A 27,744-nucleotide genomic window follows, 5' to 3' on the forward strand; every position below is an offset into this window, starting at 1 on the left:
TGGTATTGCAGACCCCCCAGTCCTCTAATAACTTTGGTCGCTCTTCTCTGCACCCGCTCCAGTTCAGCTATGTCTTTCTTATACACCGGAGATGAGAACTGTACACAATATTCTAAGTGTGGTCGAACTAGTGATTTGTATAGAGGTAAAATTATGTTCTCCTCATGAGCATCTATGCCTCTTTTAATGCATCCCATTATTTTATTTGCCTTTGTAGCAGCTGCCTGACACTGGCCACTAAATGTGAGTTTGTCATCCACCCATACTCCCAGGTCTTTTTCATTGACAGTTTTGCCCAGAGTTTTAGAATTAAGTACATAGTTATACATCTTATTACTTCTACACAATTGCAAGTTCTGGTACCAGGGGTCAGTCAGGCCAAACTGGAGGTTTCAAACACAGCGTATGCTGGCAGTTTAATGAAGGCCAGTGCAAGTTTGGAACCACTTGCAAGTTCATGCACATGTGCTCGCATTGCAATGGTTCTTCCCATGGCGCTGCCAGATGTTTTAAGAAAAAAGGGAAGCAGAGGGTAGTTTAAAAGGAGGTGACGCTGGTGAGGTTGGACGCGATGGTCCCCTATCTAAATAGATTCCCTGATAGGGATAAAGTGGAGTTGCTGTTGGCGGGTTTCCGTGATGGTTTTCGTATACCTGCCCCCCCTTTCGTAATACCTCAGGTTTTGAAAAACCTTAGATTGGCCGAGTTACATGCGGATGTTGTATCCGAGAAATTGAACAAGGAGGTTTCTTTAGGTAGGATGTCGGCCCCTTTTCTATTCCTCCGTTGTAAGATTTTGTGGTGTCGCCTTTAGGCGTGGTTCCGAAGAAGGAACCAAACAAGTTTAGGCTGATACAGCATCTATCTTATCCTCGGGGTAGGTCTGTGAATGATGGGATAGACCCAGAGCTTAGTTCCGTGGTCTATACATCTTTTGATGAGGTGGCACGATGGGTGCATAGTTGCGGCAGGGGCGCGTTGATGGCTAAGACTGATATTGAGTCCGCTTTTCAGTTGTTACCGGTTCACCCCGATAGCGTGAAGTTGTTCGGTTGTTATTGGAATGGGGCATTTTACGTTGATAGATGTTTGCCGAAGGGTTGCTCATTGTCATGCGCATATGTTGAAACTTTTAGTTCTTTTCTCGAATGGGTGGTCCGGGATTTGTCAGGTTTGGATTCCGTGATACATTATTAGGATGACTTCCTGTGCATTGGGCCGGGTCAGTCTCGGTGTTGTGAAGTCATTTTAAAGACGGTTGTATGGATAGCTGAGTGATTTGGCGTCCCATTGGCGCCCGGAAAAATGGAGGGCCCCTGTATGAGCCTCTCATTTTTAGGTATTGTTATTGATTTGGCTAACTGGGAGTTGCGGTGTGAAGTGGCTCGAGCAAGACGCTTGAAGAAGTTGCCTCTGCGGGAAGTTCAGTCACTTCTTGGCAAACTGAATTTTGCGTGTAGGATTATCCCAATGGTTAGAGTCTTTTCACGAAGGCTGGCTAGTGCTACAGCAGGGCTTAAGGCCCCGCATCATTTTGATCACTTATCGCGTGAGCACAAGCCCGACTTGGAAGTTTGGGATTTTTTTTGGCATGTTACAATGGTCGATTGATGTTGATGGAGGAAGTGGTGGGTAGCGTGGATTTGGATCTTTTCACTGATGCCTCTGGTGGGGTTGGTTTTGGGGCCATTTTCGGTGGCCGGTTGTGTGCTGCTAGATGGCCTGAGGAATGGTTTGTAGCCGGGTTGGTGAAGAATATTACTTTGCTGGAGAGTTTTCCAATCCTGGTTGCGGTCGATCTGTGGAAATGTGATTTGCAATACAAACGGGTCCGCTTTAATTGGGACAACATGGCGGTTGTCTGTGCCATCAACAGTTTAACGACATCTTCGCCTCCAGTTATTAGGGTCCTTCGACAGTTGGTTTTGTGTTGCTTGTCCATTAATGCGCATTTTATGGTGTCTCATGTTCCTGGAGTTAAAAATTCCATTGCCGACTCTTTATCTCGTTTTCAGTGGGAGCTTTTCCGGTTGCTGGCTCCGGATGTGGAGGAGCGGGGACTGGAATGCCCGCCGGAGCTTTGGAGCGTGGTATCCGGACTGCAAAACCTTTGATTCAGACATCGCTGGCTCCCAGCACGTGGTCGGCTTATCGGTCGATATGGTGTTCTTGGGAGTCTTGGTTGGTGTCATGCGGGGTTACTGACGCTGGTGATGACCAGGTGGGAGCTTTGTTGTTGTGGTTGAGGCGTGGGGCCGATGAAGGTTGGTCGGTGGCGAAGGTCGATAGAATTAAAGCGGCTTTGGCTTTTGGTTTTTGGCTTCGGGGTGTCAGGGATTTGACGAAGGTATTTTTGGTGAAACAAGTGGTTAAGGCCTTTAGACGATCGGGGAACCGGGGGGATCGCCCGGTTTCTTTTAGTGTGTTGGAGCTTTTAGGTGCGCGTTTGGAGGAAATCTGTGAATCTAGTTTCGAAGTGAGTTGGGGAGATGGTGTCTCCTACTACTTGCAGGCAAGGGGGGCTGTCGGCTAAGGATGTGTTGGTCATTGGGGGCCATTTGCAATTTTGGATTCGACGGTCTAAGACGGACCAAGCAGATAAGGGTAGAAAGGTGGTGTTGGGCGTCGTCCCAGGTTCTGCCATGTGTCCAATTCATTATTGGCAGGTTTTCGATAGTTTCCAGCTGCAGAGAAATGGGCCTTTAGTGTGTCATGAGGATGGGTCCTTTCTTTCTAGATTCCAGTTTTCTAGATTTTCGGCGAACACTGTCGGCTCTAGGTCTCGACTTTTCTCGGTTTGCATCCCATTCTTTTTGTATCGGGGCAGTGACTGAGGCAGTGTTGGGAGGTTTGGCTCTTGAAGTGGTACACAGGATTGGGAGATGGGAGTCTGGCCGTTACAGGAGTTACATTAGACCCTGATGGGTGTGTTTCTTAAGGGCTGTAATTTCTGTTTCATCTGTGTGGATTCTAAGTTGTTTATGTTTTATCTAGGTTCCAATTCTCTGTTGGTTTGGATTGTCGGCCATTCTTACGTTTATTGGGGTGCGAAGCATGCAGATATTCGGCATGATGGAAGACAGCTCGATTTTTCCAGGGAGGTGGCCGTCATCAGGTGGTTGGGTTTTAGAGGTTTGAATTGGAGCAGTGTTTTGCAGGAGGTACATAAAGGAGTTGGTTAGACAGGCCTCCTGACATTTTGGTGTTGCATGTTGGGGGGAACGATTTGGGTGTCCGCCCGGTTCATTAGTTAATAAGGGATATTAAGCATGATTTGCTCAGGTTATGGGTTTCTTTTTGTGAATTGGTTATAGTGTGGTCGGATATCGTTCCACGGAAGTGTTGGAGGCATGCCAGATCGGTGGTCAAGATCAGTAAAGCTCACGTTAAGTTAAATCAGGCTTTATCTAGTTTTGTAGTCAGGAATGGAGGCCTAGCGATTCGTCATGTGGATTTGGAGCATGGGGACGAAGAATTTCTTCTGGGAGACGGCATGCATTTGAACGCGGTGGGCATTGATTTGTAGGCCCTCGGGTTACAGAATGGCATTGAGAGAGCCATTACGGTTCAGGGTCGGGGGGGTCTTAGGTACTTGAGGTGGTCAAGTACTCTCGTTGTGGCGATAGGAGGCGTCCTTGGAGTTGGTGCTAAATTGGCCTGGGGGATCCATCGGGATATGGATCCTTCAGTTGGTATAAAATTTTGGTTATGGGTCTGGTGATTCGGGGGAATTTGGCAATGTTGGGCCAGATTCCCAAGTTGTAAGTGGACAATGGTAACCCTTCGGGGTATTTTTGGTGCTCTTGAGCCAGTGGGGTAACGGCTGAGAGTAAATTATGGTTGTTTATGTCCACTAATTCTTCTCGTATGGTTCACACCGAATTTTGAGCTTCAAGGACCCTCCCCAGCTTATATTACTGTTACATGTTTTTGTACAGCATTTGGCTGTCCCTATCCCAGGCCTTGGAACAAAAAGAAAGTTCCGAGCCACCCACCCACAGACCTAAATGCTAATCGGGCACATTTATAGGCTGGTTGCTGTGGAAATGTTGCCATTTAGGCCGGTAGACACGGAGTATTTCCGCTGACTCATGCCGGCAGCCTTTCCTCAGTACTCGGTCCCCAGCCGCCACTTTTTCTCCCGGTGTGGTGTCCCTGCCTTGTACCAGCATGTGTCCAGGAACATCACCCGTGCCATTACCAACACACTTACTGGCATTGTCCACTTAACGACCGACACGTGGTCAAGCACTTGTGGCCAGGGACGCTACATTCCCTGATGGCACACTGGGTGAACATTGTGGAGGCTTGGTCCAAGTCACACCCTAGCCCGGTGCATGTGCTCTTGATGCCAAGGCTATCTCAGCTGTTTCTGAGAACATACCCAGATTTGCCAGTGCTTCTGGTGAAGGTATGCTGTGTCAGTGCCCATTTCCGAAAGTCAGCTACACCTACTGTTGCTCTGACAGTGCTGCAGTAGTACATGTAAGTGCCAGTTGACCGGTGTGTGACATCACCACACACTGGAACTACACACTGCACATGCTGGCAAGGCTTTGTGAGCAGAAGAGGCCAGTGGCTGATTACCAGCTTCAACACACCAGTCAGTATTCTGGTCACAATGCATAGAAAAAAAAGGGCAAATAGCCAGCTCATCGACAGTCACTGCCGGTGCTCGGAACTCCGTCCTGATGATATGTTGTAAGCAATGCAAAAAGGAGAAAGTGTTCTAGCTCCTTTAGAAATCCAGACTTTATTTAATCCAACTTTAAAATGGCAAATGCTCCAAAGTCATGCACAGACAGGGGGAAACAGGTGACATGTTTCGATCGCAGCAGCAATTTTTATCAAAGCTAAATCCCATCAGTTTCCACAGATATTTACGACATGCATGAATCAATCAAATGGTCACATCAAAGCACATGACACCTGTCAGGTCCTGCATGTTATTTAAATTTGCATGGTTTAAGTTTGCATATGGTAAATCCCACATATGCTTTGTGACAAATAGAACAATCAATTTTATATGCAACTTTAGTTGAATTACAGTTCATGAATTGTTTAATATTATAGTGAGAATAATTATTATACTTACAGAATGTTTTGGAATTTGTTGCCTGTTTACAGGTTCTACAATTGATATTATCGCACTTGAGAAATCCCAATTCCAGCCAAGTTTTTTTTTGGTGTTTTGGAGTGAAACATGCTCGGAGATATTTTATTACCAAGAGAGGATGCTCTCCTTGCAACTATATTGACTTCAGAATGCAAAACTGACACCAAAATTTGGTCTTCATATAAAATATTCAAAAATGTATTTATAACAGGTTTAATTTTATAAAACTGAGGACTGTATTGGAGTCAAACAGAGGGGTTTTGTCTAAATTGTTTATTTGATTTTGTTTTTGTCTTAGTATTATTTATGGGGGAAATGAGACCTCGTTTTTCTATGTATTAATATCACGTGCTCTGTTCAATGTCCAATTAGGATAATTTCTGTCCCCTAATTTTCTAGAAGACTGATTTAATTCCTTATATAAATCATCAGTGTTGCTACAGTTCATTTTGACCCTTATGAGCCCCCCAACAGGGATCGATCTGTGGTATGTTTAGGATTTATGCTAGCGGTATGGAGTATCATGTTGCCATTTGAAGACTTGCAGTGTGTTTTGTGCATGCGCATAAAAAGGATAAGCATTCCTGGTATAAAAAATACAGACCGATTTGATGAATTTGAAGTAGGGCACAGACACACCCCACCCTTGCTCCTCCCCAGCTGCACCCATTTTAATGGAGCTGATCCCAGGGGCCGTGAAGATGTGGGGCTGAGCCAAAAATGCGATTTTTCTAACTTTGATGGATCAGACCCAAGAAGTCTAGTTTTGGAAAATTTTAGTTTCAGATAAAGTGAGGAGATAATTTTAGAGATAGTGGAAAGACAATCAATGGTATTTTGAAGCAATGTGGTGGTGATGTCGGGAGAAAATGCATATAGTTGGGTCTCATCAGCATTGAATTGGGAAGGTATATAGTTCAATAGGCAAGGTGTATAAAGAAAAGAGTAGGGAACCTAGGACTGAATCCCATCAATAACTGGAAGCAATCTTTCCCATGGACATTGAAAGACATAGTACATTGATTGGATAAAACAAGGTGGCTAAAGAGATGTGCATGAGAAATATCTTTAGGAGAGAGGTGCATATCTTGTAGTAATGGTAGTCATGTTTCTCCTAGTGCTACTTCATTTATTGCTCTGCAGCTTCCCTTGCCTTATCCAACACATCAAACAAAAAATGCCATATAGATACTTTCAGTGCTGAGGCACCAGAAGTGACGGTAACACCATTCATTTGTCACCGGATACCTCTGTGGTCTCTTGGCTGTATTGTTTAGCTGACTTTAAAGAGTCATCAGTGCAGATAGGCAAACCTAAATGATAACGTTTGAAGTCTGTTCTGGACACTTAGTGTCCGTACATGCACCCCGAACACAGACTTCTCCCAAAACTCTGTCTTACTGTTTGAGTTCGGTAACGCTAACAAAACTTATTGAAAGGCTGCACTTTTCCTGTGTGGGCACTTCCAGCCCCATCACAGCTATGTCAAGTGTTGGCATGGCTGTGATTGGCTGGCGCACTCTGTAAAAGCATAAAAAAATTTTTTTTATAAAGATGTGGGGTCCCCTCTATTCTTGATAACAAGTGCAGTTAAAACTGACAGCTGCTGGCTGCAGCCCTCAGCTGTCAGCTTTATCTTGGCTGTTATCCAAAATAGAGGGGTCCCACACTATTTTTTAAAGTTATTTAAATAAATAATTTAAAAAAAGGCATGGGGTCTGCCCGTTTTTGATAACCAGCCATGCTAAAGCAGACTGCTCGGGACTGGTATTCTCAGACTAGGAAGGCCAATGGATATTTGGCCCTCCCCAGCCTAAAAATAGCAGCCCACAGCTGCCCGAGAAAAAGGCGCATTCATTAGAGACACCAATTCTGGTGCTTTGTGCAGCTCTTTCTTTTTACACTGGTGTGTGGGCAAGCAGGGTAATATATTGGGGTTGATGTCAGTTTTCTAATGTCAGCTGAGATCAAGCCCAGGGATTAGTAATAGGAAGGTGTTTATCAGACACCCTCATTGCTAACCCAGTAAGTAAAAAGTAATAAAGACACACAGAGAAAAAAGTCCTTTAATTGAACAAACACTCCCTGACAAATCCCTTCTTTTTCCCATTTATTAACAAAAAAATCAAAATAAAAAATCAAAGTAATCCTCACCTGTCCGCTGATAATTCACAATGGTGATGCCCCACGATGAAATCTAGCTCTGCTACATCTGGTTGATTTGCTGAGCGGTTACATCAGTAATTTTACCGCTCAGAAAGACAGCTAGATGACACTGAGCTGAGCATGAGAACGTGGCTGCATGTGACCAGCGGCGAAGTCATTAAGGTTACCATCAATCATAGCCAGTGTTTCTCACTCTGTCAAACTAATGTTCAGGACCCTCATTCATTTGCGTGGGGTCCGGGTTCGGGATCAGGCTCGGGTACCATTCTGGTACCTGAACTGAACATTTGAATCAAATTTTGATTAACCTGATGGACCCTAACATCCACAGGTCCGCGCATCCCTAGTCATCAGCCTATCTCGATGACATCTGTCCTATGAAAAATGAATGGGAGCAGACTGCACTGGATCCACAAGGATGATAGCAGGTGAACATGACACAGTTTGTTATTTTCACCAAGCAAGGGGGCGAGATTGTATTTTGTTCAGACAACCCATTTATGCAACTCAAAATCACTATAATAATAATATTTGCAAACTCATCTTTCTACAGAGAACTGGAAAGTTGTACGTTGGTTGTTACTCACTATAGTTCCAGATCCAGGAAGTACTTGGGCTTTCTCTGCCTCGTAGATATAATAATCAAGTGGTACAATATAATATCCATTTGCTGGTTCATTACATTCAAGTCCTACAATGTTAGGAAGACAGTCACATTGGCCAGTGCTTTGAGAACATCTGTAAATATGGAGAAATCAAAGAAAAAAAAGAAAAAAAATAGGACGCATTTTTTATAATACAAACAAAAAGACATAGACTAATGACAAAAACTTCTTACAGTAGGCCTCCTTCAATGTAGAAACCAATAGGCCAATATAGTTTGACACAACCCAACCTTTTTCTTATAATAAAATGTGGCAAAAGTGCAACTATAATTGCATTGAAAAGAATGTCATTCATAATTCATACTATATTACATTTGTATTATATAAATAAATGATAAATTCATGTTATACTACATTAATACTATATTCATATTATTTATCATACTATATGAATATTTATTTGAGTGTGTGAGAAAACATGGCAACTTGCTTTAATACATACAGCATTGTTGTGCTTTTTCTTTTCATTTTATAATTCATTGTATTTTCTATTTTTTTTACAATAATTTTTGTAAAGATTTCATATTCATTTAGACCTGTGAATATAGGAAATGAAAATCTCTATAGCTTATTTCAGATTAAATGCTACATATACTATATATAGATACAAATAGAAGAAGAAAAGGAAAAGCCTCACCGTGTAATTTTGCTGTGCCCTCCACATAACTCAACACACAGACAATAAGGTCTAAACCGCTGGCAACAAAAGTGAATACACCCCTAAAGGAAAATGGCCAAATACTGCCAAATTAGCCATTTTCCCTCCCCGGCAGGGGCGTAACTACCGCGGTCGCAGCGGTCGCCATTGCGACCGGGCCCCGCAGGTCAGGGGCCCCGGGCCGGCAGGTCTGAGCAGGGCCAGGCTGGCCATCGGGCACTTCTGGCAAATGCCAGAAGAGCCGATGCCAGTAGTGGGCCGCTGCACTGTTCCTCCCCCGGAACCCCCCCCAGTGCCGCCGCCGCCGCCGCATTTAACTATACCGGCGTCTATGACACCGGTATAGTTCAATGCAATGATGGGAGGAGAGAGCGTCACCTGACGCTTCCTCTCCCATCATTCCCCGCTCTGCCTCTGACAGTACACTGCGGGTGCGCGATGACGTCATATCATCGCGCACCTGCAGTGTCCTGGGCAGACTGCAGCCGCCAGGAGCAGCGCGGGCAAAAGGAAAGGTGAGGAGAGTTTTTTTTTTTTTTCTTTTTAACCGGACTGTGGGGCCATTATCGGGGGGGGGGGGGGGATGAGATGAGATGTGGGCTGTGCTCTATATATCCCTGTGCGGGCTGTGCTGTATATACCACTGTGCGGGCTGTGCTGTATATACCACTGTGCGGTCTGTGCTGGATATACCACTGTGCGGTCTGTGCTGGATATACCACTGTGCGGTCTGTGCTGGATATACCACTGTGCGGTCTGTGCTGGATATACCACTGTGAGGGCTGTGCTCTATATACCCCCTGTGCTGGCTGTGCTGTATATACCCCTGTGCGGGCTGTGCTGTATATACCCCTGTGCGGGCTGTGCTGTATATACCCCTGTGCGGGCTGTGCTGGATATACCACTGTGAGGGCTGTGCTGGATATACCACTGTGCGGTCTGTGCTGGATATACCACTGTGCGGTCTGTGCTGGATATACCACTGTGCGGGCTGTGCTGGATATACCACTGTGCGGGCTGTGCTGGCACCCAACACCATGTTGCAGTGCAGGAGATTCCTGCAACAGTCCGAGGCGTATCTAGGGGAAGCGGGGCGGGGGAAGGTAGGGGGGTTGCGGGGGCGGGGGAAGGTGGGGGGGGGTAGGGGGGGGGGCCCATTTGGAAGTTCGCACCGGGGCCCATAACTTTGTAGTTACGCCACTGCTCCCCGGTATCATGTGATTCATTAGTGTTACAATTTATCAGATGTGAATGGGGAGCAGGTTTGTAAAATTTGTTGTTATCATTCTCACAATCTTATACTAGTCACTGGAAGTTCAACATGGCACCTCATAGCAAAGAACTGTCTGGTGATCTGAAAAAAAAAATGCTGCTTTACATAAAGATGGCCAAGACTATAAAAAGATTGCAAACACCCTGAAACTGAGCTGCAGCACAGAGGTCAAGACCATACAGTGGTTCAACAAGATAGGTTCCACTCATAACAGGCCTAACCATGGTTGACCAAACAAGATGAGTGCACATGCTCAGCATCATATCCAGAGGTTGTTTTTTCAAAATAAAAGTATGAGTGGTGCCAGCATTGTTGCAGAGGTTAAAGGGTTGGGGGGACAACCTGTCGGTTCTCAGACCATTGCCACACACTGCATCAAATTGATCTGTATGGCTGTTTTCCCTTTCTAAAGAAGATGCACTTGAAAGGCCGTAAACACTTTGAAAAGCAGACTAAGGACATTTATTAATGGATCCATGTCCTGTAGTCTGATAAGACCAAGATAAACCTACTTGACTCAGATGGTATCAAGTGTGTGTGGCGGCAACCAGTTGAGGAGTACAAAGACAAGTGAGTCCTGCCTATAGTTAAGCATGGTGGTAAGAGTGTCATGGTTTGGGGCTGCAGGAGTGCTGCCATTTGTGAGGAGCTACAGTTCATTGAGGGAATCATGAATGCCAACATGTACTGTGACATACTGAAGCAGAGTATGATCCCATCCCTTTGGAAACTGGGCTCCCCGGCAGTATTCCAACATGATAACGACCCCAAACACCCCTCCAAGATGACTGCCTTGCTAAAGAAACTGAGGGTAAAGGTGCTGGACTGTCTAGGCATGTCTCCACACCTAAACCTTAACGAGCATTCGTGGTGCATCCTCAAACAAAAGGTGGAGGAGTGTAAGATTTCAACACCCACCAGCTCCATGATGTCATCATGGAGGAGTGGAAGAGGATTCCAGTGGCAACCTGTAAATCTCTAGTGAACTCCATGACCAAGACTCCATGACCAAGACAGTTAAGGCAGTGCTTGAAAATAATCATAGGCACACAAAATATTGACACTTTTTGCACAATTTGGCCATTTTCACTTAGAGGTATACTAACTTTTGTTGCCAGTGGTTTATACATTAAAGCAAGCCTGTCATAAGGATTTTACTAAGAAAACTACAGTGTCAGGTTGGCACCATTATACTGATGACAATGATACCTAGGGTGAAGAAACCCATCTTGTGGTTGTTGTTTAAACTGTGTTTGCAGTTTTGTGTTAATGAGATTCTTGTGCTCTGGGGTGGGCCTGAGAGCAGGTCTTTTTTTCATGTACTGGCTTCAGCATCATTATTCTGAGCTTAAATGACATGTCACTGAACCTTCAGTGACATGCCTCCTATTTTAAATACTGCACCTGAGCATTTAATATTCTGGTCCTCCCGCACAAGAAGGGAAATCGTCGCCACTGAACATAGCAATGCTCCTGCATTGGTCCTTGGAACACAGTCGGTGGTGCAAGCGCAGATTGAGATCATCACTTGGCGATAGCCATTTTGTTGAAGCAAAACATTTTTTTTTTAAGACCAGAATATTAAATGGGCAAGAGCAGTATTTACAATAGAAGGCAAATCACTGAATGCTCAGTAACCTGTTATTTAAAGGGAACCTATCACCCCGTTTTTTTCGGTATGAGATAAAAATACTGTTAAATAGGGCCTGAGCTGTGCATTACAATAGTGTAGTTTGTGGACCCCGATTCCCCACCTATGCTGCCGAAATACGTTACCAAAGTAGTGTAGTAGTAGCACGGGGGGGTGAAAATAGCAGCGATGTCCGTTATTCCATTGGTGGTCGGTGGGCGCGGCCATCTTCCTTTGGCCGCGCGTGCGCAGAAGCGGCGCTCTGCTGGCCGCGGCTTCAGGAAAATGGCCGCCGCGATCTCCATCTGCGCACGCGCGGCATCCCGCGGCCATTTTCCTGAAGCCGCGGCCAGCAGAGCGCCGCTTCTGCGCACGCGCGGCCAAAGCAAGATGGCCGCGCCCACCGACCACCAATGGAATAACGGACATCGCTGCTATTTTCACCCCCCCGTGCAGGATTGGGGACGTTGGACATGCGCACACCACTACGCCACCAACGGAAAACTACGCAATATCTGGGGGAAGAAGCCACGCCCATCCGACCTGACCAGCCTGATTGACAGGCGAAAATGACTACTTTGGTAACGTATTTCGGCAGCATAGGTGGGGAATCGGGGTCCACAAACTACACTATTGTAATGCACAGCTCAGGCCATATTTAACAGTATTTTTATCTCATACCGAAAAAAACGGGGTGATAGGTTCCCTTTAAGCCCAGAATGATAACAATGAGGCCAGTGCACCAAAACTATACCCGCCCACAGGCTGCCCCGACGCACGAGAATCTCATTAACTGAAAATTGCAAACACAGATTAACCCCTTTCAGACATTGAGTGTAGTAGTACGCTGATGTCGGACTCCCTCCCTTTGATTTGTGCTCAGGCTCTAAGCGCACATCTTTTCCTGCACATGTTAGCTGTTCTGAACTTCTGACTTGTGCCTCTAACAGCCGCTGGTGGAATCACTATCCACCTGTGGTTGTTAACTAGTTAAATGCCGCTGTCAGACTCTGGCAAGCACGCTGGAAATAACACCCATCAGTGACCCCATCACGTGATCGCGGGTCACCTATGGGTTGGCATGACAACCAGGGGTCTCCAGCAGACCTCTATGGTTCCCACTGCCGGTGGTCGGCACTCATAGCAAGTGAGGAATTCTGCTACATACAGGTGATCTGATCATCGCCTGTATGTAACAGAGCCGATTGGATTATGACAGCTTCTAGTCTCCCATGGAGACTATAGAAGCATGCCAAAAGTAAAAAAAAATCACTTTTAAAAATATAAAGCAAATAAAAAAATATAAAAGTTCAAATCACCCCCCCTTTTGCCCCATTCAAAATAAAATTATAATAATAAAAAAATACACATATTTGGTATCGCTGAGTTCAGAATTGCCCGATCTATCAATATAAAAAAAGAATTAACCTGATCGCTATACGGCATAACGAGAAAAAAATCAAGAAAACAGAATTACTTTTATTGCTCGCTACACCATTGCATTAAAATGCAATAAAGTTCAAATCACCCCCCTTTTGCCCCATTCAATATAAAACAATAAAAAAAATACACATATTTGGTATCACTGCTTTCAGAATCACCCGATCTATCAATAAAAAAAAGGATTAACTTGATCGCTAAACGGCATAGGGAGAAAAAAAAGTCAAAACACCAGAATTACGTTTTTATGGTCGCTGCGACATTGCATTAAAATGCAATAACAGGTGATCAAAAGAACGTATCTGCACCAAAATGGTATCATTAAAAACGCCACCTCTGTGTGCAAAAAGTAAACCCTAACCCAACCCAAGATCACGAAAAATGGAGACGCTATGGGTATTGGAATATGGTGCAATTTTTTTAATTTTTTTTTACAAACTTTGGAAGTTTTTTTTACCACTTAGATAAAAAAGAACCTATACATGTTTGGTGTCTATGAACTCATAAAGACTTGGAGAATCACAATGTCAGGTTGTTTTTAGCAATTAGTGAACATAGTATAAAAGCAAAACAAAAAACCATTGTGGAATTGCACTTTTTTTGCAATTTCACCGCACTTGGAATTTGTTTCCTGCTTTCCAGTGCACAATATGTTAAAACAGTGGTGTCGTTCAAAAGTATAACTCGTCCTGCAAAAAACAAGCCCTCACATGGCCATATTGACCAAAAAATAAAAAGCTATGGCTCTAGTCGTTAAGGGGTTAATGGCTGTGTTTGAGTTATACAGGGGGCACACCAAATTTACACTGTTATACAAGCTGTACACCGAGTACTTAACAATGTGTTGAAGTGTCATATCTTCAGTGTTGTTCCATGAAAAGATATAATAAAATATTTACAAAAATGTGAGGGGTCTACTCACTTTTGTGAAATACTGTATATGTAGTACCATAGTTATGTATGCCGCTACATATGCTATATATACATATTTCTGTGAGCAAGAACCCTGTTTCATGTAGCAAGAAAATACAAACAAAAATGCTGTGAAAGCTATAACTTTACTTACATGCTCATGCGTGCACCTCCAATATCACAGTTGCACGCCGAACAAGGGTATAGACTGTTTCCAAGTCCCCAATAGCCAGGCTGAATTATAAAAAAAAAATGATAATGGTCACATATTAAAAACAGATGGACACATAAATTACTTAATATATTTTATATTTGGCTTATCTTATTTAGTTAACTAAATTATTTCTTTACATTAAATATATGTTTTTCTGTTATCAGCAGAAGTTTATTTTTTCAATAATTTGCCCATTGCTGTAGTGGATATGTTTTATAACGTATGATACAGATATATTGCACAGTATCTTAAAATGTTTAGGAAATATATACTAAACTAAAATGGAAGTTGTGGGTAAGATACATGTTTCTACTTCATTTCTTTTGCAGATCTTTGCTTTTTTGGACAACCATTTCCAATTTGTGGAATTTTGCAACTACACTGACACCTGGAGGCGATAAGAGGTTATAACAACACTTTATTGCTCACTCATGATTACAGAATACTGTATATGCCTGTTTTACAAGTTTTTCTTTGATTTTTAAATAATTGAAAGATTTTATTTTACTGGCGACTTCCATTCTAATCAAATATCTGCAGAAATACTAAGTGGTCAATTTAGCACATTCTTGCCCTAGTCTTGCTTGAGTAGAAGGCGCTGATTTCATTAAGACAGAGGCCTCCGTCGGGGACTAGAGAATCATTAATGGCATACAAAACAATTCTGGCGCAAAACTTTGATGAATTTGCCCCTATGAATTTATTTAAAAGCTATTAATTTTCAGATCCTTTTTAATATTATTGTTAGTTAGGATTTTGTAATTTAGAGAAATCAGTCCATTGCAAGATATTATCTGGTCAAGTAATTTATTTTTATGATTTCATATGTTTGAATTTTTTATATATATTTGCCTTTCATTTTCAGTGCATTCATTATTGACATATTCGGTATATTGCAATGCATTTTTCATTTAATTGACTAAACTAGTAAACTAAAACAAATTAATACAGCTACTAATTAAACATGCCATGCCAACCCTGTGCCTATTTTGGTGACTGTATACAGTCATGGAAAAAACAAAAACAAAGTACATTGAATTTAATGGTTTTACATATCAGGACATAACTAAGAAATGTCAGGTTCTTAGAAAGTCATAAAATTAAGTAAATTACATCTCAGATCAACCACAAATGATGACAAATTGCACTGTGTCATTATTTATTTACCAAAAAGTAGCCTAAAACCCAGAAACAATGTGCGAAAATTAAGTACACCCTAACTGCTTTCATTGAAATTCAGAAGGTACATAGCTGCCATTAATCTTTATTAATTGTCCATCACCAAGTGTAGCAGCTTCAATAAAAGCAGAAGTTTGGGTAGTTTGTTGATTTGGAGCATTCATGAGTTAATAGCACTGCAACATTAGTGATGACCTTAGAGAAACAATTGTTGTTGCCTTTCAAATTTATGAAGCTCTATAAGTTTATTTGCAAAAACTTTGGAGTTAATCATTCTACAATGAGATAGCTTATTCACAAGTAGAAACATTCAAGTTGACAATCTATCCAGAGGTGGTGGTCACAGCAAATTCACTCAAAGATCAGACTGTGCAATTCTCAGATAAATTGCAAAAACCCAAGAGCTACAGCCCAGAAACTAAAGGCTCCATGTTAGCATGTTAAATGTTCATGACTGTAAAATCAGAAAAAGACTGAACAAGTTTGGCTGATGTGTAAGGGCTGCAAGGAGAAAGTTTTTGCTTATTAAACGGAGCTTGGGTTTTAAAGTTTGCAAAGTTGCATCTGAACAAACCACACGTTTTCTGAAACAATGTGTTTCAGACAGAGAAGACCAACATTGAAATGTTTGGCTATAATGCGCTGCACCATATTTGAAAAAGCAAAAAATTAACACAGCATAACAGCACAAACACCTCATCCCAGTTGTCAAGCACAGAGGTGATGATTTGGGCTTATTTTGCAGCCTCAGAACCTGGGCAGTTAGCTGACCATGAACTCTTCTATATACCAAAGTATTCCAAAGTAAAATGCGAGGCCATCTATCCAAAAACTGAAGCTGGCCTGGAGCTAGGTCATGTAGCAGGCAATGATCAGAATCAAACCAGCAAATTTGTATCAGATAGCTTACAAAGAATCAAATCATGGCGTCATATTGGCCTAGTGAAAGTTCAGACCTCAATCCAATTGAAACATTGTAGCAGGTTCTTTAGAGAGCTGTGCATAATTGAATGAACACAAATATCAGCGAAATTAAAGGGGTCTTCTGATAAAAGTCAGCAGTGACTATGTAATGGCAGACTCCTGTATCCTGACAGCGTGTGGTTGGCATGCTGTAAGGATTCACTGGTATTGCTGATAAGAATGGGTGGTCTTACATATGACACAGTATAACTGTCTCTTGTTGTTATTCTGAGGTTAGATTTACTTCATCTTAATACCTTCAAGGACCACATATATATATTTATTTTATGTCCTGATATGTAAAACCATAGGATTCAAAGAGGGTGTACTTTATTTTTTACCTACGGATGTATATGTAATCAAGAGGAAGTCAGAGCTGCGACTGATCACTCACTTCCTCTTGATTGCTTATACTTCCAAAGGCGGAGACAGTGACGCAAGTGCTGATTGGGGGTAGGGCTCACGTGTCATAACAACCGCACATGAGCCCAATGTAGAATTTTTAAATACTAATTTATTGCTTTTACATTGGTAACATTTTGTGAAGTCTTGTACTGTACATGCTCAGTAACAAAATTATTAGGAATATGGGCAATGGCTTAGAGGAGGGAAATGAATCAAATAAAAAATGCTAAAAGTTGATGTGTTCTGTGTAATGCCCAAACTTACTATACATTCATCACAGTGCTGGCCTATTACAAGGCTCTGACATTGACATTGCCCAGTAATAACATCACAGAATGAGAAGGGCAAGGTTCCAAAATGGTTGCAACCACAGTCTGAAATAGAAAAATACGAACATTGGTATTTTATAGTGTTTTTAAAATGATATAGTGTTTTATATTTTTCAGCTACGTACATCGACATCCTTCAGGATTATTGCCATCCAAGTCAAAGTAGCCAGGTTTACACTGATCACAGCGCATTCCTTCTGCATGTTCTTTACATACGCATGTCCCAGCAATGATTCCTAGTCTGTGGTTTGTTTTTGCTTCACATATTCCATTATCCTTTGAGCCATTTGGGTCACAATCACAAGCTGGAAGAAAAGCACACTATTCTAAACTATTTTAATTTATATACACCTTTTAGAAACCCACCCACATTCAAAAGTAAGGTTTGCAGGCAACGAAAATTGAAGCATAGAGTAAGGCTAAGGTCCCACGATAAGTATTTGGTAAATTTTTTCCACTGTGTATTTTCAAAAAAAACACAGCATCCTACAGTTCCAGAAAAGTGTATGGGATTTCTATAATCCTCATGCTGACTGCTTTTTTTTATGAAGCAGAAACTGAAGTGTGGTGAGATTTTGAAATCTGCTACATGTCAATATCTCTTGGGGAAATATACGTCTTATTTGGGAATTTCCCCCATAGTTCTAAATGAGATGAGAAAAGTCAACGTATATAACATATTTTCTTTTATTGCATTTCTGTATGTTAAAAAACACAATGTAAAAATAACGTTTAGTAGCAAATTGGCACAAAAATCTGCAGCATCAAAATGCACCAAATACTCATCGTGCGAACTCAGCCTGACAGTAAAGCCCATTATCTTCACAAGTCCAAGTTTTACGATTCATGTTCAGAACTTAATTTCCATATCGGCTGCTAATCTCCTCACCCAAACTCAACAGCCTCATATATGTCTTTGATGCTGTTGAGTTCAGGTCAAGAGACCCGGGGGCGGTCAAGAGATTATGGTCCATTATGCAAATTGTGAATGTGTGAAGCCAGCCTAAAGCTTGATATATACACTAGTTGGCTGTAGGCTGATCCCTTGACTGACAGCCATATCATCCGACTCTCCCATAGGCAGGAACGCTTGGACTACTGGCCGATTCTGTGTTCTCTATGAGAAACATGCCAAAAGACATCTCTGTCAGCAGCTTATTTCTGGGAAAACAAAAATATTGGTAGTCCGAAATTGGATATGTCCAACTGACGTCACGCCCGATGATTATTTGACTGGTGCCCCTGTACAAATTAGTGCTGTTCTCACCAGTCCATATTTGCAGGTTTGGCCAACATTAGCCTAATGCATATGGGGGGGAGTTAATTCATACTAGCTATTCTTTTTTACTTTGCTTATTCCTATCTTTTTTTCTGAAGACCAAAGGCAGCAAATCCTTCACTTAATCTCATTCTTCTCTTTGGCATGAAGTGCAATGAAAAAACCACCAGTTTAGTTTGATTTCTATCACAGCATCCATACTAATAACAATCAGACTTCAGATTAGTCTTCTGGAAAGTAGAAAACAATACAGAAAGCTAACAGTAGAAATACCCTTGTGTGAACATGTTCTAGTATCACACAATGACCTGTTGTCCTGCACATGGTTCCATCAACTGTATAGAAAAATCAATATGAACTTACGGATACAGGTGTCAGGATCAGAGATATCTTTGAGAGGGTCATGGTAGAAATATTGCTTGCACAGTTCACACTGATTTCCTTTGGTATTGTGCTGGCAGTCCTCGCATACACCACCGCTTGCGCCATTGTTTGCCTGGTCTACTAGCATGTCATAATGACATTTATCTGAGTGATCATTACAATTGCATTCTAAAAATGAAATAAAAGTCTCTTTTAATGAGCAATATATATTGCAACAGACAAAGTTTCGATATTTAGTACATTTTTCTGCTTATGGCAGATTTGAAATGTAGCAAGTTCCGTAATAATGCTAATCAAAGCCATATTCAAATCCACATCATGCCCTTTACATCTTGGATTTGTTCAGAAATTTAAAGCAAATGATTAGTAAGATCTGTGGAAAAATACACAATACAGCACATTCACTGTGGGAAATTTTTGATACTTAGCTTTACTCCATTTTTTTATGTCTTTGTTTTAGAATTCTTGTACGTTCAGTTCATGAATATTATGATTTTGCTTGATTATATGGGAATCGATGGTCTCATAGAACTCAGGGCCCATTGCAGATAGGGCTCGTTATATGAATGGGTGGGCATGTGGCTATCAATTACCATTGCTGAAGGGGGTGCTACAGATGAATTTGTCCCTACAGGTTCGCTCAAATCTGTATATATAAAATCGCTCAAATTCTCAGCCAGAAATGTTGGCGAGTGTCATGCGTATGTCACTTCGTGTGTCATGCAAGTGCTAGGTGAGTGTGCACTTTTTTCTCTCCAAGCAACCATATGCCATCCGTATGCTATGAGTTTTTAACATCGTCTTTTTACATACTATAATAATACTCTATGCAAATTGAATCTAGTTGTCAAAAATGATAAAGGAATCCTGAATAAACAGAAGTAGATAGATAGATAGATAAATGATAGAAAGATATTAGATATATAATAGATGGATATTATATAGATAGTTAATAGATAGATAGATAGATAGATAGATAGATAGATAGATAGATAGATAGATATTCATGTGGCACTAAAGGGTGTTTAGCCTTGTTGTCAATAAATAGTTTAAAGAACCGACATGGGCTGGGAAGGTCCATGGTTATTGTGCCCTTCTGAACTTAAAAATATCAGCCATCAGCTGCCCCAGAAGGAGAGCATGACATTAAAAGTGTCAATTCTAGTGCTTCACCGTGGCTCTTCTCGATTGTCCTGGTGCATTGGCAATCAGAATAATGGTAGTTGTGGTTGATGTTGGCTGTGAATTGTCCCAAAACACAGCTGACATCAAGCACTGGTGTTAGTAATGGAGAGGTGTCTATCAGACACCCTTGTTACTAACCCAGTAAATAAAAAGTAAAAAACACACAAAAAAAATCTTTCTTTAAAAAAACACTCCCCCACTTTTTCCCTGGTTCACCATCACCAGTTTAATTAAAAAAAAAATGCTATGCAGATTCTATGTAGTCTGAGGCAGTCTACAAATGAAAACCTGAAAGACGTAAAAAGAGAGAAAGAAAAACAAGATACTGTCCCTTGTTCACCAATTTATTAGCAAGCAAAGTTCCCAGGCAAGTCCGACATAATCTAGCACTTCCCACAACGTTCCTTAATTCCGATGATCAAAGATTATGGATCATCATTCTTCTACAGTCTTTGAGCAGCAGCCACTCCCAACTCCCACAATGCTCCACGAGATCCTGCGATTATGATGAGCTGTGACATCAGGAACGTTACTGACATCACCGCTCATCACAGCCACTGGGTGTAACAAAGTGCAGCGGGATCAAAGCCTGTAGAGGCTCAGAACGAGGATCCATAATCTTTGATCACCGGAATCAAGGAACGTCGTGGGAAGTGCTGAACTATGTCAGACTTGCACAGGCGCTGGCTGGCACTTTTCAGCCTGGGGGGCAATCAGAAGGCAGTGGCCCTCGAGTTGCGGTGGCCCTCCTTTTCCCTGCTTACCTCTGACCATTGCATTAAAGCAGCAGACATAACAGGCTTTAAAAACAGGCTGGTACAGAGATATGGGAACAGAACTGAGCTTGCTGCATAGATATGGGAGCAGAACCGAGCTTACTACAGAGATATGGGAGCAGAACCGAGCTTACTACAGAGATATTGGAGCAGAACAGAGCTTCCTATAGAGATATAGGAGCAGAACAGAGCTTACTGCAGAGATATGGGAGCAGAACGGAGCTTACTACAGACATATGGGCGCAGAACGGAGCTTACTACAGAGATATGGGCGCAGAACCGAGCTTACTACAGAGATATGGGAGCAGAACTGAGCTTACTACAGAGATATGGGAGCAGAACCGAGCTTACTACAGAGATATAGGAGCAGAACAGAGCTTACTGCTGAGATATTGGAGCAGAACAGAGCTTCCTATAGAGATATAGGAGCAGAACAGAGCTTACTGCAGAGATATGGGAGCAGAACGGAGCTTACTACAGACATATGGGAGCAGAACGGAGCTTACTACAGACATATGGGAGCAGAACGGAGCTTACTACAGACATATGGGCGCAGAACGGAGCTTACTACAAAGCAGTATAATATAGTAAAATATATAGATGAATTAGAAATGGCGACACACGCAAACGTCATCTGCATTAGTAATACATGCACCATTACATAATTAGTTGTAGGCTGGGTTCACAAGAGTGAAGTTTACATTCTGTATACGCACCACAACCTCCAGTCTCGCGGAGGGTATCCCTCCTGTAAACCCAGCCTGACGGGGACAACCCCTTATAAATGGAAGTGTGCTCCTCTAAACCATGCAATCACTGCCAATCCTCCAACCGTAAGTGGTGAATTTCCAGAGCTGGGAAATGGAATTTCAATATTAGAACACGTCAACTTTGGTTCCCGTCCCCCCTCAAGGAAGTAAGGCAGACAGGTGTGATAAGACTATTAGAAAAACTACTGCCACACACACGGCAGTACATACTGGCAGAAGTGTGAGGGCATTAGTGCCTGTGTATGGACATGTCAGAGGCTAGAGAGAAGAAAGCTTGGTCCCTCTTAGCTTCTGGCAATGTTTTACCTCAGCTCACATTTGGGCCATACCATTGTAAAACAGGTAGACACATTTACCCACTGACCCTACTATTCATAAGGAACTGCTGTCTACCCCTTAGTTGCCCACTGTATATAGTCAGTGTGGGGATGTGGGCTACAGAACAACACAGGGCGATGACACTGCTACCTGAACCCTTCAGCTGCCCCACAATATGCAGGGAGTAAAACCAGTACAAAGTATGGCAGCCTCCCTGCAGAGCTGTCCAGGGCCGGACTGGGACAAAAAAGGAGCAATGCCACACAAACCCCACCAGCCCACAGACTATAAAGGTACCTTCACACTCAGCAACTTTACAACGATATCGCTAGCGATCTGTGACGTTGCAGCGTCCTGGATAGCGATCTCGTCGTGTTTGACACGCAGCAGCGATCTGGATCCTGCTGTGATATCGCTGGTCGGAGCTAGAAGTCCAGAACTTTATTTGGTCATCAGGTCGGCGTGTATCATCATGTTTGACATCAAAAGCAACGATGTCAGCAATGTTTTACATGGAGCTAACGACCTGTGAGAACGATAAATGAGTCGCCGTTACGTCACAGGATCGCTCCTGCATCGTTCTGGAGCTGCTGTGTTTGACGTCTCTACAGCGACCTAAACAGCGACGCTGCAGCGATCGGCTCGTTGTCTATATCGCTGCAGCGTCGCTGAGTGTGACGGTACCTTAACACTCCCCCCACACCCGATCAGTGGATTTTCCTATACTGTGTTGTGCCCTTCAACGCTCCTCTTAAAGGCGTTATTTGAAGAGCTATGTGTGAATGTCGCCACAGTGCCCACGATTGATCGCTTCTTTAGAGCGCCGGTTCTCGAGATCATGGGGGTCCCAGCGGTCGGACCCCAGCAACTACAAAGTTCTCGGGAAAGGGGATTACTTGGTATAATCCATTTAAATGTGTTTTCCAATATATATATATTTTATTTTCCCATAGTATTCCTGAAAATAATAAACCAATATTAACCCTCCCAAAGACCAATGTCGCCTATCCGAGAACAGGACAGGAACAGGATTGGCAGGAGGAATGGTACTGTGCAGTGTATATATACAGGACAGGTGGAGGGTACTGTGCAGTGTATATATACAGGAGGAGTGGTACTGTGCAGTGTATATATACAGGAGGAGTGGTACTGTGCAGTGTATATATACAGGAGGAGTGGTACTGTGCAGTGTATATATACAGGACAGGAGGAGTGGTACTGTGCAGTGTATATATACAGGACAGGAGGAGTGGTACTGTGCAGTGTATATATACAGGAGGAGCAGTACTGTGCAGTGTATATATACAGGAGGAGTGGTACTGTGCAGTGTATATATACAGGACAGGTGGAGGGTACTGTGCAGTGTATATACAGGAGGAGTGGTACTGTGCAGTGTATATATACAGGAGGAGTGGTACTGTGCAGTGTATATATACAGGAGGAGTGGTACTGTGCAGTGTATATATACAGGACAGGAGGAATGGTACTGTGCAGTGTATATATACAGGACAGGTGGAGGGTACTGTGCAGTGTATATACAGGAGGAGTGGTACTGTGCAGTGTATATATACAGGAGGAGTGGTACTGTGCAGTGTATATATACAGGAGGAGTGGTACTGTGCAGTGTATATATACAGGACAGGAGGAATGGTACTGTGCAGTGTATATATACAGGACAGGAGGAGTGGTACTGTGCAGTGTATATATACAGGACAGGTGGAGGGTACTGTGCAGTGTATATACAGGAGGAGTGGTACTGTGCAGTGTATATATACAGGAGGAGTGGTACTGTGCAGTGTATATATACAGGAGGAGTGGTACTGTGCAGTGTATATATACAGGACAGGAGGAGTGGTACTGTGCAGTGTATATATACAGGACAGGTGGAGGGTACTGTGCAGTGTATATACAGGAGGAGTGGTACTGTGCAGTGTATATATACAGGAGGAGTGGTACTGTGCAGTGTATATATACAGGACAGGAGGAATGGTACTGTGCAGTGTATATATACAGGACAGGTGGAGGGTACTGTGCAGTGTATATACAGGAGGAGTGGTACTGTGCAGTGTATATATACAGGAGGAGTGGTACTGTGCAGTGTATATATACACAGGAGGAGTGGTACTGTGCAGTGTATATATACACAGGAGGAGTGGTACTGTGCAGTGTACATATACAGGACAGGAGGAATGGTACTGTGCAGTGTATATATACAGGACAGGTGGAGGGTACTGTGCAGTGTATATACAGGAGGAGTGGTACTGTGCAGTGTATATATACAGGACAGGTGGAGGGTACTGTGCAGTGTATATACAGGAGGAGTGGTACTGTGCAGTGTATATATACAGGAGGAGTGGTACTGTGCAGTGTATATATATACAGGACAGGAGGAATGGTACTGTGCAGTGTATATATACAGGACAGGAGGAATGGTACTGTGCAGTGTATATATACAGGACAGGTGGAGGGTACTGTGCAGTGTATATACAGGAGGAGTGGTACTGTGCAGTGTATATATACAGGAGGAGTGGTACTGTGCAGTGTATATATACAGGAGGAGTGGTACTGTGCAGTGTATATATACAGGAGGAGTGGTACTGTGCAGTGTATATATACAGGACAGGAGGAATGGTACTGTGCAGTGTATATATACAGGACAGGTGGAGGGTACTGTGCAGTGTATATACAGGAGGAGTGGTACTGTGCAGTGTATATATACAGGACAGGAGGAGTGGTACTGTGCAGTGTATATATACAGGACAGGTGGAGGGTACTGTGCAGTGTATATACAGGAGGAGTGGTACTGTGCAGTGTATATATACATGAGGAGTGGTACTGTGCAGTGTATATACAGGAGGAGTGGTACTGTGCAGTGTATATACACAGATACTTAGATTTACACCACGCAAGCAATATATATATATATATATATCTAATATATAAAGCTGAATGTGTGTGTGTGTGTATGTATGTATGTATGTATGTATGTCCGGGATTGGCATCTGAACCGTCGCAGCTACAGCCACAAAATTTTGCACAGTCACACGTCTGGACCCCGAGAGCGTCATAGGCTATGTTGTGAGGTGAAATTTTAACCCCGCGCTTTCCAATTCACCAAACAATTTTGCCCCTATCGACATAATGGGGAAAAAGTGAAAGGAAAAGTGTTGGAGGCGTCGCAGCTACAGGCACAAAATTTTGCACAGTCACACGTCTGGACCCTGAGAGCATCAAAGCTATGTTGTGAGGTGAAATTTTAACCCCGCGCTTTCCAATTCACCAAACAATTTTGCCCCTATCTACATAATGGGGAAAAAATGAAAGGAAAAGTGTTGGAGGCAAATTAACAGCTGCCAGATGTGAACAAGGGGGACTTAAAGAATGACAGCGATGGCGCCAAAGAGTATATACTGTACAGTTGCTAAGGTGGGGCCCCAACATGGGATAATCACCACACCACCACGGGGATATGAACACACACACAAAATGCGCCACATACTACCACGTGCTCGAACACATATACCACCCTCAGCGCACATTTCACCACACATACACCAACCTCGCCACATAAAAGTAGAAACACAAAAGTCGCCGCTCAAAACTCGCCACGCGCAAAACTCTGTACATGCAAAACTCGCCACACGTGCAAAACTCACCTCATGGAAAACTCGCCACACGCAAAACTTGCACACGCAGAAAAATTGCCACACGCAGAAAAATTGCCACATGCACAAAAGTTGCAACACATGCAAAAGTTGCCTCACACAAAACTTGCACATACTCAAAAGGCACCACACATAAAACTCGCCACGCGCAAAACTCGCCATGCGCAAAACTTGCTGCACACAACGCTAACCTGTCACATGCAACTCGACACACAAAAAGTTGCTACACGCATGTCGCCACACAAAACTCATCTCACAAAAGTCCCTACATGCATGTCGCCACACGCAACTCAACACACACAACTTGACACACGAAACTCGCCCTAAAACACACACAAGTCTGGTATTATCCTTCAAAAATAAAAATCTGATTAATAAGCAGACAAACTACAAGAGCAACAAATGTACCATATAGGAATCCGGCAGCTGTCAGTCACATGACCAGTCTATTATGTGTATGTGTGAGCTAATATATACTGCCAGGGGGTGGGCTTACTGTTGGCTGGGGATTTATCAGGCTGCCATTTTAGCTTACAAATACTGAGGTAAAAATACTGACCAAATAACGTGTGAACGAGGTCTAATACAGGAGGAGATGACATACAGATATATACTATATACAGGAGGAGATGACACACAGGTATATACTATTTACAGGGGAGATGACACACAGGTATATACTATATACAGGAGGAGATGACACACAGATATATACTATATACAGGAGAGATGACACACAGGTATATACTATATAGAGGAGGAGATGACATACAGGTACATACTACATACAGGACGAGATGACATACAGGTATATACTATATACAGGAGGAGATGACACACAGGTATATACTATATACAGGAGCAGATTACCTACAGGTATATAGTATATACAGGAGGAGATGACATACAGGTATATGCTATGTATAGGAGGAGATGACATACAGGTATATACTATATACAGGAGGAGATGACACACAGATATATACTATATATAGGCGAGATGACACACAGGTATATACTATATACAGGAGATTACATACAGGTATATCTAATATATAAAGCTGAATGTGTGTATGTATGTATGTGTGTATGTCCGGGATTGGCATCTGCACCGTCGCAGCTACAGCCACAAAATTTTGCACAGTCACACGTCTGGACCCCGAGAGCGTCATAGGCTATGTTGTGAGGTGAAATTTTAACCCCGCGCGTTCCAATTCACCAAACAATTTTGCCCCTATCTACATAATGGGGAAAAAGTGAAGGGAAAAGTGTTGGAGGAAAATTGACAGCTGCCAGATGTGAACAATGAGGACTTAAAGAATGAGAGCGATGGCGCCAAAGGGTATATACCGTACAGTTGCTAAGGTGGGGCCCCGACATGGGATACTCACCACACACGGGGATATGAACACAAACACAAAATGCGCCACACACTACCACGTGCTTGAACACATATACGACCCTCAGCACACATTTCACCACACACACACCAACCTCGCCACATAAAAGTCGAAACACAAAAGTCACCACTCAAAACTCGCAACGCGCAAAACTCGCTACATGCAAAACTCGCCATATGCAAAACTAGGCTCACGCAAAACTCGCCACACGTGCAAAACTCACCTCATGGAAAACTCACCTCATGCAAAACTTGCACACACAGAAAAATTGCCACATGTACAAAAGTTGCACCACATGCAAAAGTTGCCTCACACAAAACTTGCACATACTCAAAACACACCACACATAAAACTCGCCACGCGCAAAACTCGCCATGCACAAATCTTGCTGCACACAACTTGCTACACTAACCTGTCACATGCAACTCGACACACAAAATGTTGCTACACGCATGTCGCCACACAAAACTCATCTCACAAAAGTCGCTACATGCATGTCGCCACACGCAACTCAACACACACAACTTGACACATGAAACTCGCCCTAAAACACACACAAGTCTGGTATTATCCTTCAAAAATAAAAATCTGATTAATAAGCAGACAAACTACAAGAGCAACAAATGTACCATATAGGAAATACGGCAGCTGTCAGTCACATGACCAGTCTATTATGTGTATGTGTGAGCTAATATATACTGCCAGGGGGTGGGCTTCCTGTTGGCTGGGGATTTATCAGGCTGCCAATAGCAACCAATCACAGCTCAGCTTCTATTTTGCTACAGTTAATTAACCTGAGCTCTGATTGGTTAATATAGGCAACAAAGACATTCTCAGTATAACAAAGCTAATATATGTTGTGAAATGCTTCTATTTGCTTAGTTTTTGCCTTTTAATAATTACATTTCTATCTATTTGTTTTGTGGTTTTTGTGTGCAGAATACATTTTTGTTAACACATTCTATTTTGCTAACAGCAGTCATTAACCCGGGCGAAGCCGGGTAGTACAGCTAGTAT

At 42.7% G+C, this 27,744-nt stretch overlaps 1 protein-coding gene across 3 annotated transcripts in view; it reads right to left on the reverse strand.

Annotated features, from left to right (window-relative positions):
- The window catches only part of LAMB4 (laminin subunit beta 4), a 394,745-nt gene that overhangs the window by 268,437 nt on the left and 98,564 nt on the right, over positions 1–27,744 (reverse strand). For all 3 annotated transcript variants that reach the window (XM_077264810.1, XM_077264809.1, XM_077264812.1), the window contains exons 10-14: positions 18,593–18,781; positions 17,076–17,255; positions 16,886–16,995; positions 14,015–14,094; positions 7,870–8,020 (exon numbers count right to left, since the gene is read on the reverse strand). In XM_077264810.1, the coding sequence (XP_077120925.1) occupies positions 7,870–8,020; positions 14,015–14,094; positions 16,886–16,995; positions 17,076–17,255; positions 18,593–18,781 (710 nt within the window). The remainder of the gene's footprint in view (positions 1–7,869; positions 8,021–14,014; positions 14,095–16,885; positions 16,996–17,075; positions 17,256–18,592; positions 18,782–27,744) is intronic.

The sequence above is a fragment of the Ranitomeya variabilis genome, chromosome 5 (assembly GCF_051348905.1).
Source record: "Ranitomeya variabilis isolate aRanVar5 chromosome 5, aRanVar5.hap1, whole genome shotgun sequence".
Lineage (NCBI taxonomy): Eukaryota > Metazoa > Chordata > Amphibia > Anura > Dendrobatidae > Ranitomeya > Ranitomeya variabilis.